We start from the raw sequence: 20132 nt of genomic DNA on the forward strand, positions 1-20132 counted from the left end.
TGCGAGAGAAACTTGTTTCAGTATTTGTATTACATAGAGCAACACGACCCAGATTCCACACCCTGTGATCAGTTGTTCTTATAGCATTGTTGAAAACTTTCGTAACCCTTATAGGTTTAGAAAACTTAGATCCAGAAACAGCAAAACCCGGCCTTTTAATCCGAACAAGATCACCCACCTTAACCTTTGTAGACTTAACAGCATGACGAACATCATAGTTCTCTTTACTCTAAGAACATTTCAAATCTTCCTTCTCTTGCCACGAAGTAGAATCAAAATCTTGAGACCTGTTAGAAAGAAACTTATTTACCCATGGTGGTTCTAAGAAAGTATCAGGGTCCCTTCCCCGAAACAAAAGAAAAGGAGACTTCCCTGTAGTGGTATGCGGGGCAAAACGATACACACATACCCTTTTTGAAACCTCATCCTGCCATTTGAGACCATTTGCTTTTGCTAAAGACACAGTTTCCTTCAGGACCCTATTAAATCTTTCAACCGTGCCATTGGATTCAGGGTGATACAAGGCACATCTTTTATGAATAATACCACAATCACTGAGAAAGGTCTCCATGTCTCTTGAAACAAGTTGTACACCGTTATCTGTGAGTAAAGTTTCAGGAATTCCTTCCCTGGCAATGACAATGACAATTAATAACAGTGTTGGTATTTATATTCTTTACAAAGAATACTTCCGGCCACCTTGAAAATAAATCCATGACAACAATAATAAATGTACCCGAACCATCCCCATGAATAGGCCCTAAAATGTCAAGAGCTGTATCCTTCCAGGAGCCACATGGACGAGTTCTTTTCTCCATGGGCTGTGTCCTGGTTTTCAAAACCTTCTCGCTAAGAGAACATTGGACACACTCCCTAACCAAATGTTCAATCTGGGTGTAAAGTCCTGGCCACCAATAACTAGAGTGCACCCTCTCCTTAGTTTTGGATATGCCTAAGTGTGCCTCATGTGCTAGATCCAATATCTCTTTCCTTAAGGAAACCGGAGGTACTAGCCTGTGACCTCTCAACAAATAACCCTCACAGCTTGAAAGTTGATCCTTGACCAACCAGAAATCCCTCACGGAATCACCACCTTGTCCTTTATGGTGCCAACCATCACAAATCAATTTAGAGACATCTTGAATGATAGGATCATTCTTGCAAGCATCTAACCACCGCTCACGAGAAACCACTTATAATCCACCCCACAAACAAAATCATGAGGATGATCAAAAGATGGATCAGAATTTGTGTCAAGTATGTCTGGTTGATTAGCTGGAACTAACCTCGAAAGAGTATCAGCAACAATGTTATCTGAACCAGGAACATGTTTAACAATAAAATTAAACCCCTGTAAACCAACCACCCACTTTGAGATTCTAGGAGATACAGAGTCAATGCCTTTATTAGTCAGTACCTCACAAAGAGGTTTGTGATCAGTTCTTATAACAAACGATGTGCCCCACAAGAATTTTTGTAAATTTCTTGATAGCCCAATATACAGCAAGGGCTTCGCGTTCAATTACAGAATGTCGACATTCAGCGCCTTCCAAACCCCTAGATATAAACATAATGGTGTTGTCAGGCAAGACACCCCCTTGATACAGGACTGCACCAATCCCTTTCAGACTTGCATCAGTTGAAATGATAGAGCTTTTGCTCGGGTCAAAATTCTTGAGATTGGGTGCATTCTGTAGTCTTAGTTTTATGTCATTAAATTCTCACACAACCTATCCCAAATAAATTTCTCTCCCTTCTTTAATAAATTCCTCATGTTGAACGTGACCTCAGCAAAATTCTTTATGAACTTATTGTAGTACTCGGCCATTCCTAGAAACCGCATGAGCTCCTCCTTGGAAGAGGGAACCACAAGGTCTTTAATGGTGTTTACGAGATCAGCTTTAGGAACAATTCCATCAGCACTTATGGTATGACCCAGATAATCAATTTTACTGAGGCCAAATCTACATTTCTCTCTTTTAATAGTTAAATTGTGAGTTGTAAGCCTGTCCAGCATTTGCCTAACTCTTCTCTCATGTTCAGCCACACTAGAACCATATACCAAATAAATCCAAAGCGGCTGTCTCAGGAAGAATAAGCTGTTATATTTTGAGCTTTTAGTTAACAGTCTTTTTCTGTGTCTACCCCTCCTTCTGCTGAGCTAGGGGAGGCCCGTTCTGAGAGTTCCTGGGGAATAGTGCTGTGCCCGAAGTACTCCTTGGACCCCCAGTTTATTGAACGTGTTGGAGTCTTGTGTGTGGGCTTTTCCTTATCTTTCCGGCGAAGAGGTACCAGAAGCTGAGAAGCTCCGTTACTAGACCCGCTTGTAGCAGGGTTCTGGACGTGATGGCGGATCCAGCGCAGGATGCTCCCCCTCCGCAGCAGCAGGCGCCTGCTCCCGTGACCGGGGCTGTGATGTAACCGCCGCCTGAGGACGAACTTCATTTTCTAAAGACACAGGGATTTTGTTGTGCATTTCTTCGCGCACTGGAATGCGAGGACCAGGGTGCTTTGTTGTCCACTCATCTCCCGCACCTGGCTCCTCTTCCCGGCTCCTCCCCCGCCAAGTACTTTACGCCTCGCGGCCCCCGCTTCGCGGGAGCCGCTCGTAGGCTTTGGACTTTGCTGTACTCACCGGCTGTGCTTTCATTGCAGATGTAACCGCCGCCTGGGGACGAACTTCATTTTCTAAAGACACGGGGATTTTGTTGTGCATTTCTTCGCGCACGGGACTGCGAGGACCAGGGTGCTTTGTTGTCCACTCATCTCCCGCACCTGGCTCCTCTTCCCGGCTCCTCCCCCGCTAAGTACTTTACGCCTCGCGGCCCCCGCTTCGCGGGAGCCGCTCATAGGCTTTGGACTTTGCTGTACTCACCGGCTGTGCTTTCATTGCAGATGTAACCGCCGCTTGGGGACGAACTTCATTTTCTAAAGACACGGGGATTTTGTTGTGCATTTCTTCGCGCACGGGACTGCGAGGACCAGGGTGCTTTGTTGTCCACTCATCTCCCGCACCTGGCTCCTCTTCCCGGCTCCTCCCCCGCCAAGTACTCTACGCCTCGCGGCCCCCGCTTCGCGGGTGCTGCTCGTAGGCTTTGGACTTTGCTGTACTCACCGGCTGTGCTTTCATTGCAGATGTAACCGCCGCCTGGGGACGAACTTCATTTTCTAAAGACACGGGGATTTTGTTGTGCATTTCTTCGCGCACGGGACTGCGAGGATCAGGGTGCTTTGTTGTCCACTCATCTCCCGCACCTGGCTCCTCCGCCGCCAAGTACTTTACACCTCGCGGCCCCCGCTTCGCGGGAGCCGCTCGTAGGCTTTGGACTTTGCTGTACTCACCGGCTGTGCTTTCATTGCAGATGTAACCGCCGCCTGGGGACGAACTTCATTTTCTAAAGACACGGGGATTTTGTTGTGCATTTCTTCGCGCACGGGACTGCGAGGACCAGGGTGCTTTGTTGTCCACTCATCTCCCGCACCTGGCTCCTCTTCCCGGCACCTCCCCCTACACCTGCTCTCGCGGGACGCGTGCGGGACGAAGCACGGGGTGAATACCGGGCAAAGAGCGGGCCATTTGAGGCCGTTCGAGACTGTACGAGGTTGGGTTGGGCACGTCCCCTGGTCAGTATTCACCGAGATAAAAACACTATGGCTACTGGACTTTTGAGGCTGGCCCCCAAGGGATGTTCTGTGGCAGGGACCCTGGACAACTTCATTACCCGTGCAAGTAATGTCCTGGCCTATGAAATCGCTGCTACTGAACGCAGGTTATCCCTGGACCCCCTTTTAGGGAAACGTTCCTCATTGGGGGGCATAATGTCTGCCCCCTCCCCTGATAAATCAGTGCCCGTGTGTCTTGATGCTTCACTAGACGAGGCATCATTATTAGAGCCAGCCCCCTCTGTTGGCAGTAATATACCCAGTGGTTCCGCTATAAGATCTGCTGAGGTTAACTTACTATCGACCGAACCTCCTCCCTCTGCTTCTATCTTTAATTGTGCCACAACAAGGTCCATGTCGGACCGGAGTGTGAGAAGTCAACGTTTAGGGGTAAAGCCACCTGCTACGAAAGGGAAGAAACGCGAAGGGGTCTCTATGAGATGCCCTAACAGGGAAAAACTAAAAAGCATGGTAGAACCTAATTTAGATCTTAACCTTTCTTTGAAGGAAATCGATCCACCTAGAACTCCTACCCGGGACCCCGTAGCGACCCCTATCACTATAACCACCGGCAAGGAAGACTTGTGGGGCTTGACCCAGGATGCTTTTTGGCTCAAAATGGCATCTTTAATTGATAGGAGCCTGTCCCCACTAACCAAGCGCTTAACCATCCTAGAAGGCAAAATTGCATTGTTAACTGATACTATCCAGCCCAACCTGGAGGCGATTGCTGATTCAGTCAAAAAGACACCTTGTCATCAACCACCCACCACACTTAACACTAGATCAAGTGAGCAGGGTGCTAATCATTCTCTTAATCGCAACCCACCCCCAACTGAAAGGGATATACCCCCTATCAATGATGGTAGGTCTCTTCTTCCCCTTCCCCCACAACAGGTTGAAGCCACAAGTGACATCGGCCGTTTGGCCTGCCCCACTCACCAGCTTACAGTGTCTCCCCCTGTAAATCCTGCCCCAAATACCTCTCTTAACTCTGGGAATTCACAAAGAATAGACCTCCCCCCAGACTGCAGTCCATACGTTGTGGTTCTCACAGGAGTTCCTGAACTCCCTCCACATAAACCCGAACCATACCTATCCTTGAAGCACAAGGTAATCCATTGGCTGAATGAACATAGACCTTTGCCACCTAATTTAAATGGGGAAATTATGATGGTACGTAGAATATCTTGTGTAGGCCGGGGCGAGAAATCTAGAAGGGGAGACTGTATTCTAGTAAACTTTAGAGACAAAAGGGTGGTAAAATACGTGGGGGAGGGGGGTTGGCCCAAATTGGCTGATGGTATTCAAACTTCTTTTTTATCACACTTTTATCCACTGGGAGTACTCAATCATAGGAGGGTCACAGCAAACTTACATGGGGAAAGAGTGGGGTTGGGCTATGGCTATAGTGGAATTCCAGAGGCAGATCGACATGCCTCATATTTTAACATACCTTGCCATAACAGGTTTAGCCTGTTGGACTCAGTCGATTGACTCATCCCCGACTCAGATTCCGGGCCTATTGCCCCAATGCAAACGTTGATGAACACTAGGGTGAACGGGGTCGCTCTTTTTCAATCTCATGCTTCCCTTGAACATGAATGTCAAAAAGCCCGGGAAGTCGAGACTGCTTTGAGCATTGAAGGGGGCTATGGAAGCTGTCTTGTATTGACCCCGACCACTAACCCGGGCGAAAGCTGTACAAAAGGGATAAATCACCAAATAAAGCTGAATATAGTGGAGCCATCTCTTCCAAAGCCAAGCGTGCTCCACCCTGCTATTACTCACACCAACTTGACCTCCATAGGGCTTCCTAATGAACTAGGGCTTTCTGATCATACTAGGGCCAACCCAGGTATCCCCTTGGAGAACATTTCTATTCCCCACCGGACTGACCTCGCTAACCACCCTATTAATCAGGTTGAGGGGCTAAAAATTCTATCATGGAATGTGGCGGGATTATCCCGCTTGCTAGATTCCCCTGATTGGGGGGAATTTATTGATAAACATGATCTCTGTCTTTTCCAGGAAACCTGGGCATTGAAGCCCCACCATCGTATAGGGTATGCCACTTACTGGGAAGCTGCAGTGAGGTCCAAAAGGGGGAGGCCATCGGGTGGGTTGACTATCTGGGTGCGAACACATTTGGGATGTGCAATCAGGAAAATCATCACTGATTCACCCGATATTATGTGTTTAGTCATGTCTTTTCGGGGTAACCAGGATCTAAGCCTGATTAACATCTACTCCCGCCCAGTGAATTATGGCCAAGTGTCTTGTACACTTACTAACCTTGAGACACTTATGACTTCATTCACCAACACCAATCATATTATAATTGGCGGTGATTTTAACTGTCATTATGAACCCCTGAATGGGTTAATCTGCCCAGTTTCCCAGGAAGAGGACCAAGTGTGGGACATCCCCCTGTCCAATACCTACCCCACGAAGGCCTGGACACCAATAGTCCTTCAACTTACTTCAATAACATTGACTTTCTCGCTAAGGGCATGCAATGGTAGGTTTCCCGCAGATAACCCAGGCAACCCCACCTTTGAAAGAAATGGCCAATCTTCCATCATTGACTATATAATGCTCAGTATGGGACTGTGGCCCAGGATTCTGGACTTCCAAGTTAAAAAACGATGTGAAAGTGACCACAATCCCACTGTAGCAATTTTTGAAGGTTTTACTATTTGCCCCCGCCCTCTTAATGATCTCTCCACCTTAGCCCCCCTGGTTTAAGCCAGTGGTGCTCGTAGAGTCAGATGGGAGAAGATCGCTCAATCTCAAAGGGACCTTAGTGCTATGTATACTGAGATCTATCCCCTCCTTGAGAAGACTTTGAGTGAACCCAACTCGATAGAGGGTCACCCAGATCTGGATATGATAGGAGCAACCCACACAGAACTCTGTCGTACTCTAGAGTCCCACTTTTGTCGGAAAAATAGGAGAAGCAAGGCTCCCGCGAGGGGGAACAACACCTGGTATAACAAATCCTGTAGGGAAGCCAAGTCTCTGTTATTGACAAATCTTAAGAACGCCAACAACACACTAATTAAGGAAGCGAGGGCTCATTACAGGAAAATCATCAAAGAAGCAAAAAAAGACTGGGAAACAAATAGATGGGGTGAGATCTCCATTGCACTGAGGAACAGGGATTCAAGGTCGTTTTGGAATCTGGTTAAGACCGGATCGTCATGCTCCCAACAAGCACTCCAACCCAACATTGGGGAACAAATCTGGCGTGGCTATTTTGAAGACCTATATGCCTTTAAGCCACTTATAGCAAACTATACTCCCCCTCTCCCCAATGTTTTTATATCTCATAACCAGGGAATGCTTTAAAAGTGCACTCTCAACGAAGTCAAAGTGGCTCTTAGCAAAGTCCTTCCAAATAAAGCCCCAGGCCTAGATAGGATCCCTGGTGACCTTTATAAGAGTGAGCCAGACATATGGGTTCCTTATCTATACGGCCTTTTTAACGCAATTTTAGCTGGAATGCCGCTACCTTCTACTTGGGCTGGTGCCGAGATCATACCAATTCATAAAAAGGGTTCCCCCCTTGATCCGGCAAATTATAGGCCGATTAGCTTAATTGATGTCGCCCAAAAGATCTTTGCGCGTGTCCTCCTAGCAAGATTGCAAACATGGATGGACGATTCCAACATCTTAACCCCTTTCCAGGCCGGCTTTAGAGCCAAAATGTCAACTGTGGACCAACTCTTTAGGCTACAGATGATCCACTGGAAATCTATTATTTTAGAAGGGGGCAGCCTTTATCTCACGTTTGTGGATTTAAAGTCTGCCTTCGACATGGTGGATCGTCGCCAGCTGTGGGAGCTGCTAAAGGGGATGGGAGTCCCCCTTTATCTTTGTGACCTACTGGAGCGATTACACAAAGATACCTTTGCTAGAGTAAGGTTCGGACTAAATGGTGAACTTACGCACCCATTTGGAGTAGAGAAGGGAGTGAGGCAAGGCTGTGTACTAGCCCCCACCCTCTTTTCTCTCTTTTTAAATGGGTTGGTTGAGGATATACTGACCATAAAAGACATAGATGCACCTAGGTTGGCGGGCAGGAAAATACCTGCACTAATGTTTGCAGATGACACCCTGCTCCTGTCCAGGACGCCCATGGGGATGGAAAGAGTCCTGGACGGATTTGCTTCATTCTGCAGGAAAAGGAATTTAGTCATCAATGTGAGTAAGACCAAATATATGGTCCTCCATGCAGACATCACAAACCGCCCTACACCAAAATTAGCCGGCCTGCATTTAGAACGGGTGGACATCTTTGACTATTTGGGCTTGACTCTTAATAATAAAATGAACTGGGGCCCCCAGATTTTAAAGGTAAACCTTAAATTTGCACAGATAACTGGGGGAATTATAAAGATGTACAAAAAAAGCCCATTAAAGTTGATTAGCCCCCTGGTAGAGGTATACAAAGCCCAAGCAAGGGGGATGGTGGCCTATGGTGCGGAACTATGGGGCCACAATAAAGTCGACATTTTAACAAAGTCAGAAAACCTTTTTTTTTTAGACAACTACTTGCACTCCCTATGAGCACTCCTATGCAGCCGCTTCGGATGGACTTGGGTATACAATCCATTGCTGATATGGTCGGTGGCTTCAAGACCAGTTATGTATTGGCGCCGACTATGGAGCACTCCCGAACTTGCTGTATTTCGGGAGGAACTGAGATCTATCTTGATTACTCCAAAATCAGGCGCCATTCCCTGGTTAGCATTTGTAAAAAAATCTCTGAGGGCAATAGGGAGAGAAGACCTTTGGCTCACACCCGAGGAGTCATGCCCCTTATCCTCCAAAAAATCTCTGGCAAAAACCTTGGAGGATCATAATCTGATCCAGATTTTCAGATCAGTGCATAGTCCCAACTTGACCTCGGTATTCCTCGAAGTTAAAAATGGCTATAGCTTCGAGCCTGCATTAGATCTGATCCACCCGGTCGTTGCCAAGAAATTATATATACAATCCAGGCATGGCTCCCTCCCGCTATTTGCAAGAACGAATAAGTGTGTGTGGTGATCAAGAAGAATCAGAGGTTCATGTTATATTCTTCTGTGCAGCCTACAAAATCCCCCGTCGAAAATGGATTATCCAGTTGGCAAAAAACATGGGGGTTAGGAACTATAGAGATTTGTTCAGGCTGCTGAAGTATGACTCTTCTCCCCTATTTGTCACGGTGATTGCTAAATTCCTATTTTCAATGTGGTTAACCAGGAGACGTTTACTATTACATTAAGGTAAACCTTGTGATACTATCCATCCTAAACTTAGTGCCTTTTTAGACCATGTTTGTATGTTTTTATACATACATTTTCAATTATGTACTAGTTCCTTTGTATTTATTGTATAAGTTTTATGTTTTTTGTGTGGTTATGAACTTTTATGGCTGACAGCCGAAACAAAGTTTTTCTGACTGACTGACTGTTAACAGTCTGATAAATAAAGTCTCAGAGCAGAAGTGAAAGGTAGCGCTATGTAGAGCTGAGACAGTGATAGTAGTAAACTTCCTTCTTGAGGGATATTAAGTAAGGAAAGTTCTTACTTGATATTATTGTCATCTTGAGGGTAGAAGATGAAGTCGGTTGACTTCTTTAGGAATTGATGAGAGTTGGAGTTGAGCTGATGATGATCCCATCCTCGTCGCCAGTGTTAAAAAGTAACTTCTTAAGGTGAATAAAGATGCTGAGGCTTGAGGTGAGAAGTCAGAGGTTTATTCTTAGTAGTAGGTACAAACAGCTCATCCACCCAACTGTCAGCAGGCTAATGATCTCTCTGCCCTTCAACATTCTACAGCTGGCTTGGTCCTGACATTCCAGAACACCAAACATCCCAGAGTGAGATATAAAGATACATCTTAATACAGAAGAAGAAAGCCATTACAACACCCTGGCCTCGACTAGGAGGGACTGACCGGGCCTACGTTGCTCGATGCCACTCCCGCACCAAGAAGCACCAGTCCTCACCCGGGCCGCCGCCAGGTCCCGGCCCAGCCCACCAGGACAGGGCACGTCCCTGGCTGGAGCAACGTACTGCATGCCTGCTCCACAGTCACATACTGCAGGCCCACTCCACAGTTGCCGGGATATCCCTCCACCCAAGGGCAATCCTTGGAGCAGGCCACTTCCAGAGAGCACTGCAGCTCCGCTCCTCCTCACAGTCTTTCCAGAGGCCCAGAAACACATCAGGCCTCCATGCCCTCTTGTCGGTCCAGCAGCCCCAGGATGAGCTAAGGAGGGGCCCTCACAGCACCTCAATGCCCTGCAAGGAGCCTGGCCCCCCAGCAGTCAGGAAAGTCATTGTTGCCAGGCTGGATAGTGGCGGTTCTACCTCGGGTGTCGGGAGCTTCTCTAGTGCTCAACTACCATCTTGGCCACCCCGGTCAAGCCCCCAGGAAGGTCTATTTTTAAGCATTTACTGGAAATTCACCAAAATGTGGAAGAGGACATTGAAGAGTTCTCTCAAGCAGTCAACAAACGTAAGCTGCGTTTTGACAAACAACTCAGTTTGATGGTGTGATGGCACAATTTATTTAAGCACAAACAAGGGTCCGAAGAAGATGTGAATGCATATATTTCAGTACTGTGTAGGTTAGTTGCGGAGTGCCAGTTTGACAACTTTACAGACCAACTTATAAGAGATCAGTTTGTGTGTCACTGTAAGGACAAACCTATAAGGCAAAAATTGTCACTGGAGGAGACCATTGAAATTGCTAAAAGCATTCAAATTGAGTGGGTCTTGCCAAACAACAATGTATAAGGTTGTCAGGTTAATAAGAAAAATGTTGAATCTAAAGCAGGGAAGAGTGAAATTCAGTCCTATTCTAACAGCAATTATTGTTTTAGATGTGGTAATCTGCAACACACCAAAGGTAGTAAGTGTCCTGCAGCAAATGTCATGTACAATTATTGTGAAAAAATGAGGCACTGCGCCAAAGTATGTCCTAAAAAGAACAATATAAAAAAAAAAACTGTTGCATGTGTGGCGGATTCTTATTCTGATACGAACTGTCCAGGAATACAGGACATGGTGCTGGTTGTAGGTGAACTGAGGATGTGCCTCCTTTGTCAGCAAAATGTGAGGGAGGTGAAGAACCATGGGTTGGTGACCCTGGTTTGTGTGTGGCTCCTGTCATGGATAATCGGGTAGGAGACAAAACTGTAAAATTATTGGTGGATTCTGGAGCTAGGATCACCATGATCACTCATTGTTTGTTTACTGATACTTGAAGTTGCAGAGAATTTCTTCTCCCAGATAGATCTCCTGTCTCCTATGAAGGATGGAAAATTGAACTCGTGGGGTACTTTGAGGATGTAATGGAGTTCAGAAGTAGAAAGATCAAAATGTATGTGGTAGTAAAAGGCTTCAACATTTTAGGTTGGCTTCATCAAGGGCTATTTGGAATGGTACGTAAGTCTGGTGCCAAAGAACAGGTGTTGGTCATGGATAGTGAAAGATCTAACAGTGAATGGTGTAGATTTCATACTGTATTTGGAAATGAGGAGGTAGCATTACTGGGTTCAAGCACAGTCTTAAGGTAAAGGGAGGAGCGGTACGTATTAAGCACAAGCTGAGGAGCGTTCCTTTCAGTTTAAGGAAGGATCTGGAGAATTAACTTCAGTCCTTATGTGATAAGGGTATTATTGAACATGCAGAATCTTCACTATGGCTCTGACCGTTAATGGTGGTGCGCAGGAGGTGTGGTCGTTTGTGTGTTTGTGTGGATCTCTATTTGCTTAATAAAGAGATATGGGTTGATGCTCATCCTTTGCCCAATATCATTGACCTATTTGCCAGCACTGTGGAAGCAACTGTATTTTTCCAAACTTAATTTGGCAAGTGCGTATCATCAGCTATACCTTCACCCAGATTCAAGGCATCTTACTGCATTTATATCTCACATCGGTACTTGTCAGTATAGGAGAGTGCCTTTTGGTCTTGCCTCTGCAGCCTTGCTTTGCCAGAGAGTTATGGACAAAATGTTGAAGGATGTAGAGGGAGTTCTGGTGTTCCAGGATGATGCGTTGGTCTTTGGTAAAGATATTGATTCTCATGATGTTCTACAAAAGGTTTTGAAGGTTTTCAGTGACTGTGATATACTATTCAAAAAAAGAGTAATGTAAACTGCACTGCAGTGAGGTGGAGTATCTGGGGCCTATCATCTCCAAAGAGGGTCTCCTGCTGCTCCATGTGATCCGGCAGGTGTTAAGTTATTCCTGGGCCTGTGCGAGCTTTACTCTCTTTTCATTCCTGATTTTGCAACATGAGTCAACCTATTAGTGATTTGCTTAAAGGATCAAAATTTGTGTGGACTATTGAACGTGATAAGGCTTTTCAATAGATCAAATCTAGTTTGGCCCAAAGTCAAGCTCTCAAACCTTTTGATCCCAATTTGTCTTGTTGCATCACTGTTGATGCTAGTCAAGTTGGTTTGGGAGCAATGCTTACGCAGTATGATGGACATAAGGAATACATGATAGCATTTGCATCCAGGGTTCTGCGTGAAGCAAAACTGCTGTAATCAGTGATTGAAAGGCAGTTGTTGGCATGCTGTTGGGCCATGGAGAAATTTCGAACTAAATATGTCTGGGGAAGATGATTTAAACTATATACCGACCATAAACCATTGGTCAGCATTCTCAGTGGGGGTGGTAGTATTCTATGGTTGTTATCTAAGGTGATGCAATTTCAATTTGACGTTGCATACATTCCTGTTGGTAAAAACAGCAGAGTAGATTTTTTTGTCCCGTTTCCCCTGTATGACTGATTATGACGGCGACAGAAATGTGAATTTGTCAAACTTGCTGGAAGGGGATGTAGAAGATTGTCTGGTGGCTTCTATAGATATCACAGAGCTGAAAGTGTGTCTGGAAGAAGAGTGGAACTAAACGAGCTGAAAGTGTGTATTGAAGAAGAGTGAAACTAAACTATGTCTAAAGACCAAGTGTTAACAACAAATCATTTATATGGTCAAACATGGATGGGCTAGAGAAAAGGTTAATTATCCCCCAGTGCAGCCTTACTGCAAACTAAGTGATGTTGAATGAAACAGCATCATGAACAATGCCCATGAAGGACACCCTGGTTTGTCTCTCACAAATAGACACATTCATGAATCATTCTGGTGGCCTTGAATAGATGCTGAAGTGGATGAGGTGGTGGAGAGTTGTATGGTGAAGAGTTGTATGGTGTGTAAATCGGCTGACAAGAGTTTAAAGGTGTCAACTCCGCCCATGATGCCAATTGAATGTCCGTCTGGACCTTGTGTCAAGTTAGTTATTGACATCATGGGGCCATATGATACCTTATCTGGAGGCTCTAAAGTTCATTGTGGTTGTGATGGACTACTTTTCAAAATGACCATAGCTTAAAATGGTTAAGGATCCCAATGATGGAACCAATTATGAAGTTTTTAGGGAAATTTTCTTGAGGCAGGGATTTGGTGAATTTTTGGTTTGCGACAATGGCACCCCGTTTTTGAGTAAGGAGTTTTAATCTTTCTTGGTGTCATGTAAGGTCAAACATTTGAAGAGTTCTCTATATCACCCACAGACCAATGGCTTGGTAGAGGGAATGGCCCAGGGTGGTGGGTGAATGTATCAACTGGGCAAAGGGCAGTAATATTGATGTCATAAAGGCGGTACACAGCATGTTGTGGTTTTCTTACACCACACCTCATTCCACCACCAACGTTTCTCCCTTTGAACTTCTTAGAGATAGAAAGCCAATACTAGTTTCCATCCTGTTTAGATGTCGAAATGGGTAAGAAGTGAGACAGATGTTCAGCAGTTGTTAGAGCTTGTGAAGAAGAATGTAGATCAGCATTAAGAAAAAGAGAAGAAATGGTTTTATAATAAGAAAAGTGTAAAAAAAAAAAAAAGCTGTTGAAAATGTTGATTGGTTCGCATTAAATCAGCTATTCATGTACAAAAAGGGAAGAGTAATTTCTGTGTCCTGTAAGAGTTGAGAAGATCTGTGGAAATGCAATTAAAGTCAAAGGAGGTTACTGGTGGAATCCAGCAAAGATTATCAAAGCGGGTAACTTGCCGGATTATTGTGAGGGGTTTCATGATGTTGGTAACAAGGTGGTACAACACACTATGAGCTATCTGCAGATTGAAACGGGGCAATCTCAGAGTATTTTGAGACGCAAAAGTTTCAGAAGTATTATGAAAACAGCTAGGTTTTGCTCATGAAAGGGTACTCTATTGTTCTCAATTGTCTTTGTGGCCGATTAGGTTTTTTAAGGAAAAGGGAAGATGTGTTAAATTGTATGTATCTTATGTATTGATCGTCAGCTATGTGTACCATCAGCACTGCAAATTCTTTTTAGAATGCTATGATGTAAGTGATGATGAAATGTGAGCTGAGGATTGTGGCACTTGAACAGCTATATTCTGTGCTGGCAACGGAGGGGTTCCTGTGTGCCTGCCCTCCTTTGCCGTGTAGTTCATGTGTGGTATTAAACTCATCTCTGCTTGTTATGACGTCTCGGAGTCTAATTACTACAGTTACTTCTCTCGCTACTTCACAAATCTTTTTACATAAATTCTATCTCTACCCCCTGTCCCTCTACTTCACATCTCTAGCTATACTGTTCTTTTTATTTCTCCGTCCATCTTCTGTATCCTGCCTGTCTCATTTCTCTTACTCATTAGAGTCACAAGTAACTGTCTAGCCAGAGACATGCTTGTATATAAAGAGGCGAAGAGGAACAATGTGGTAAGAAAAATTAGAAGAAAGACATTAAATTCTAACCAGTGGAATGGGGAAAATCTTCAGAGCAGCAATTTGAGTTTCACTGCTGCAGCGAGAACACCAATGGTGACAGGGAATATATTTGTGATTTCAAATATGTGGCAACTAAAGCTACAATGCCAAGCACTGTGTCCATGTCTTATCTTAATATAATGCACTAGTCCACTTAACATCTAACATGTCACCCTTGGCTTGTTTTTCCTACAGTGGTATTAACAAGCTGGTTTGACACAGAATCCCACATAAAATGTTGCAAGTAGAAAACAAATGTTGATCAAACTCAAAAAGGAATGGCTTTATCAATGCCTGTTTTTCACTTCTTTTAGTATTATTTCACCGTTGGACACATGGCAGTTTGAGCTTTCGGCTGTTTTTCCATGCCTAGTTTCTTAAAGTGTAACATTTAATTCAATATTCTTTTGAATCATGAGGGCTTGAATTAGCTGAAACTGTGTAATAATTTCAAAGTTGTTTCAAACAGGCTTCCCCAAATTATAGCTTGCCGGGGACCCAGAAATCCTTAAGATGTCACTGTGTGTGGGTGCACCTAGGCTTGTATGCATAGATGTGTATCTGTGTTGCTCCAATTGCCTTTGTGTATTGTTGTGTAATCTTTGTCAATGTGTTGGGATGCTGTGTGTCATTGCGTGCATCAAATACCCAACCTATTGGACAGCGTGGGTTTCCTGATGACTTCCGTTAAATTAATTGAAGGTGGTATGGCAATGTATCTCCTATTTGTTCTAACTGCATTCTAATTATGGAAAAAATAGAAAAAAATAATGATGGAAGCGGAAGCTGTGCCTGGTGGACGGAGCATTTTCCTCTGCATTCCACAGTTTTCCTTGAATGTTTCCCTTGTCCGTTTGCTCTTGGAAAAACGCTTATGTATTTTTTATCCAGATGAAGCAGTTAAATTTGTCAACAAGCCAAACGTGCCATCGGAAATAACAGTGTCTGTATCTGAGAACTTGGAGTTGGCCTGCGAATTGTCAACAGCAGGAGGTGCTGTGGTGTGGAAAAGAGACCAAAACGAAGTCAAACAGGACCAGAGAACGACGATTACAGCACAGGGCACGCAGCGCAAGCTCGTCATCAAGAACGTGACACAGCGTGACCAGGGAAGCTACACGTGCGAGGCGCAGGATGACAAAATAACATTCCAGGTCAAAGTCTCAGGTGGGTGAACATAAAGTTACAAGATGACTCTGTCACCTGGGGTTCAGTGTTTTAGTCTTGGCAATGTTCTTTGAACAACAATTGTTAGCAGCTAGTTTGCAACCATGATAACAATCCCAGAATTTGTAGGCAAAATGTCTTTTGAAGGCTGATGGTCAGGATTGTTGGTGTGTCTGGTAAATGGAAGAGACTGTGGAAGCCCAGGGAACCTGCTTGGAGAGGCTAATTTGAACATCTACTACAGTGTTTACATCTCTGGTTACCAGCTGATATAACACAATAACATTTTCACACTAGCCCCACTGGGCAAACTCAGATGGCAAGCCAGCTAAAATGTGGAGGAAGTGTTCCAAGTGAACCTAACAATTCCAAGCAATTATTGCAATTTAACTTAACATCTTGTAATTGAGCATAGAAAGTGAGTACAAGAAGGCAGCAAGAGTCAATAGAAGTAAGAATCACAAAAACTTCCCAAGTAACAGGGTGTTAGACTTGGGGGTCTCTAGTTGGCACAGGTATGCACTTGTGACAAATAGGTTCCCTCGCCTCTAGTCAGGGTAAGGGGGTACCCTCCTAAAATAACCCCTGCTCCCCCCCTTGGTAGCTTGCTGCGAGCAGACAGGCTTATCTCAGAGGCAGTGTGTAAAGCATTTGTGAACACATACAGTAGTCAAGTGACAACACTACAGATGGGCACCACACAAGTTTTATATAAAATATCTGTATTCTTTATATAGACTTACCACAAGACCATAAACGACAAAAATCCACAATACTGTTACTTAAAAATGGTAGAGTTAGCTTAAGTCTCTTTAGTTCTTAAATGCAACACTTTAAGTCAATGTACCTTTACATGCGACACGCAGGGCAACGAAAGTGTTGCAACGATGTTGATGCGATGAAAGTTTGGTGCAAAGAAATAAAGATCTTCCTGATGCTGCTCGCTTTTCCGATGGTGCGGGGAGACTCGACTCGATGCGTCAGCTGCAGTGGCGGCACCCTTCTTCAGTGATGCGACGACAGTGGCTTTGGTGGCAACACTCTTTTCCGATGTAGCAAGACGCTTCCGCTCGATGCGATAACTGCAGCAGTTCCGACGGCGGCACGCTTCTCCGTGGATGTGAGGTGCTTTTCTTGATGCGGTGCAATGCGACAGCTACAGCAGCTTCATCCAAGATGCGACGGCAGTGGCTGTGACGGCGACACGCTTCTTCCTCGATGCGAGACTCTTCTCCTGATGTGGTGCAATGCGTCAGCTACGATGGCTGCGATGGCGACACGCTTCTTCGGTGTTGTGGGGCGCTGCTCATGATGCGGTGCAATGCGACAGCTACAGCGGTGACACCCTTGTTCAGTGATGCGACGGTGACACGCTGCTCCGTGAGTCGCGCTTCCAGCTCCTTGAGACACGCAGTCCCTCAGAAGGCCCAAAACAGCAGCAGGCACTTCCAAAGAACTCTGGGGAGCTGGTGGTTGAAGTCTGTTGTCCCTGAGACTTCAGCAGGAGGCAAGCTCTTTTCCAAGCCCTTGGAGATCCTTCACAAGTTGAGCAAAAGTACACACAAAGTTCCTTTCTCCTCTCTTTGGCAGTAGGCAACCCCTGCAGGCCAATCCCCCAGTTTCTGGGATAGTCTCTCCTCAGTTTCCTCCTGGTTCCTCTCCTCAGCAGAGGTTTCTTCTTGTTTCCCAAAGTGATCTAAAGTTCTTGGGTTGGGGTCCCAATATTTATACTAAGTTTTCCTTTGTTCTCTGAAGGCAGAGAGGCCTTTGTCTTGTTCAAACCAGTTCTGGTCAGTCCTGGAGCACTTTGTTTACCTGACTCCTTCTTTCCTTTCAGAGTGCAGGGCAGACACATCAGACGCACCACAGGAGGTGGAGCCAGCATTTTGGAGGGAAGGCACAGCCCTATTCAGGTCCCAGGTGCAACTCCTCTCTCCCATCTAGATGCAGATCTCTCTATTCACCACTGGGCTACCTCCCCCTGTCTCCTGGAATTCCCTAGCCCTGTCACTCAAACTCCAGACAAGGAATACACAGCCTAGGAGAGGCAGGTTTGGATGGTTAGACAAGAAAATACCTACTTTCTAAAAGTGGTATTTTCTAACACAGAATGTTAAAACCAACTTCACTAAAAGATGTATTTTATCATTCTGAGTTCAGGCATACTAAATTCGAATTTCTACCATGTTCCCGGAGTCAGTTAGGATTATACGATGTAATAATCAAACTGTCCATTCTGGCCTATGGAGAACAGGTAGCCTTGCAATAGTGAAAAACGAAAATGGCTGTAATTCACTATTAGAACATGCCACCCACACCAGGGCATGTTCTACCTTGTACTTACAATGCACCCTGCCCTTGGGCTTATCATAGGGGTGTCTGACATGAAAAAAGGGAAGGTTTGGGGACTGGCAAGTGGGTGCACTTGCCCAGTCAGTTTGACAGTACCAGTCTGCACACAGGCTCTGCAATGGCAGGCCTTAGACACACTTTTACAGGCTGCTTCTGTGGGTGGCACAACCAGTGCTGCAAGCCCACCAGCAGTATTTGGATTACTAGCCCTGGGCACTCCTGGTGCACTATACTAGGGTCGGACAGGTAAACCAAACCAACCAATCAAGGATTCACTAATTCATACATCAATTTACAATAGGGAGCACTTGCACTGTGGCACTGGACAGCAGTGGCACAGTGCCCTGAGCATCTAACCAGCAAAAACACATGAGGCAACAGCAAAAATGGAAGGGAGACCCACGCCAAGGTGCCAGGTCTAACACGGGGCAAATACAGTTTCTGATATTCTATTGAAGCATGCCTCTGCCCAACTTGTGGTTTCTAACCCACAGAGATTTGTGGTTGTCGTAGAAGCATTGTGGGGGTCTCTGTGTGGGGCGGACTTACTTGTGCCTTGTTTTGCTGAGTCTTCCCTCAGTAGCTGCCTTCTGGCTGCAGATTTCTTCCTGAGTGGGTGACTGGGAATTTTCAGGTAGAGATGCTCAGCTTCACCATGCTAGGATGGTTCTCTGGGAACAGGTTTGCCGAGTCACAGCGATTATTGGGCAGCCGTTTTGTTTTTGCTCAGCTGAGCACCAAGAAGTTTAAAGGTAAGGGCCAATAATGTATTAATAATATGCAGAAAATGTTTGGCCAAAATCTCCTGGAAGAATCCAGCATAGCCCAAGATGACAGATATGATTACTGTCCATTGTGCATTCGCATTCTAATATCACTGAATTTCCTGTCTGTCCCTTTCCTGTTTGAATAGCTGAAACTTGGGTAAATGTGAGACCTATTGCAGTTTTTACTTATGAGCAGTTCACCTGCTCCATAGCCAAGAAAACACTCACTATAAACAAAACCAGGGAGGGTGGGAAGGCCTCGGAGATGAAACAGGAAGACTTGGACTAGGAGTAATGAGGGCAGAGCATACAGTAAAATATGTAAACACCAATGAAAGCATGTGCCTTGTTTTTTTGTGGCGTTTTTTCTTAATAACAAATAAGAAACCAATGGGGTACATACCAATTCTGGTTTTAACCCAGCTCATATAAAAGGTAAAATGGAGTTGGTCTTACGCCCAGTTGTTTTGTGCATATCCCCAATACCATGGCCACTTCCTGTCTTAGACTAATGTTTTTGGCGTCCTACTGTAAGAGGACAGTATACTTTTACATTTGCTTGGCCGAACAAATTGGTTAAATGCTTGTAAGAGCGCTGCTATACAGGTATACTTTAAGTACATAACTACAAACAAATGCAGATAAACGTATAAATTAGGCGGGACTATGAAAACGTACTAGACTGGAAACATGTTATGTTGATACAAGGCAGTGACGGATGCTTGATTTAAGTGTGAGGTATGCAAACTTTGGGTGAAACGGCTTACAGACTCAGAGCGTCCCAAATAAGCAAACGTAGCCAGAGCAGGACCGAAGTATATTTATTAAATAAAAAAGAAAAAAAGACTTATAACGAAAGATACCTTTCAGCTGGTCGATGCAAGCCTTGGGTCCGGGTCCTGGTTTACAGACTCAGTGCGTCCCAAATAAGCAAACGTAGCCAGAGCAGAGCAGGACCGAAGTATATTTATTAAATAAAAAAGAAAAAAAGACTTATAACGAAAGATACCTTTCAGCTGTTCGATTCAAGCCTTGGGTCCGGGTCCTGCGGGTTGTGTGATACCGGAATACAAAGTGCGTCTCTCCTGGTCCCTTCGGTTGTTCGCGTGTGGAAGCTTGCATGAGCTGGTGGGGTGTGCAGGTCCTGGGGGCTCAGGGCACACACATCTGAGCCTTCGCGGCACAGCGGGCCAGATCTGGACGAGTACAATGGCAGCATACGAGGCTTACAAAACAAACAAACGCCTTTGATATGTCTCCTACGTCACGGGAAACAAGGACGGTAAACAAAGATGGCGTCGGGCCAAGTAACATGGAGAACGTGAGGGGAGGCAATAGAGACGAGCATAATTGGCACGGAGCTGAAGTGTCACTCAGAGC

At 45.1% G+C, this 20132-nt stretch overlaps 1 protein-coding gene across 27 annotated transcripts in view; it reads left to right on the forward strand.

Annotated features, from left to right (window-relative positions):
* Positions 1-20132, forward strand: part of OBSCN (obscurin, cytoskeletal calmodulin and titin-interacting RhoGEF) — a 1809553-nt gene that overhangs the window by 201697 nt on the left and 1587724 nt on the right. For all 27 annotated transcript variants that reach the window (XM_085628811.1, XM_085628818.1, XM_085628815.1 and 24 more), the window contains exon 9: positions 15358-15633. In XM_085628811.1, coding sequence (XP_085484937.1) covers positions 15358-15633 — 276 coding nt within the window. The remainder of the gene's footprint in view (positions 1-15357; positions 15634-20132) is intronic.

This window comes from Triturus cristatus, chromosome 10 (assembly GCF_964204655.1).
Source record: "Triturus cristatus chromosome 10, aTriCri1.1, whole genome shotgun sequence".
Lineage (NCBI taxonomy): Eukaryota > Metazoa > Chordata > Amphibia > Caudata > Salamandridae > Triturus > Triturus cristatus.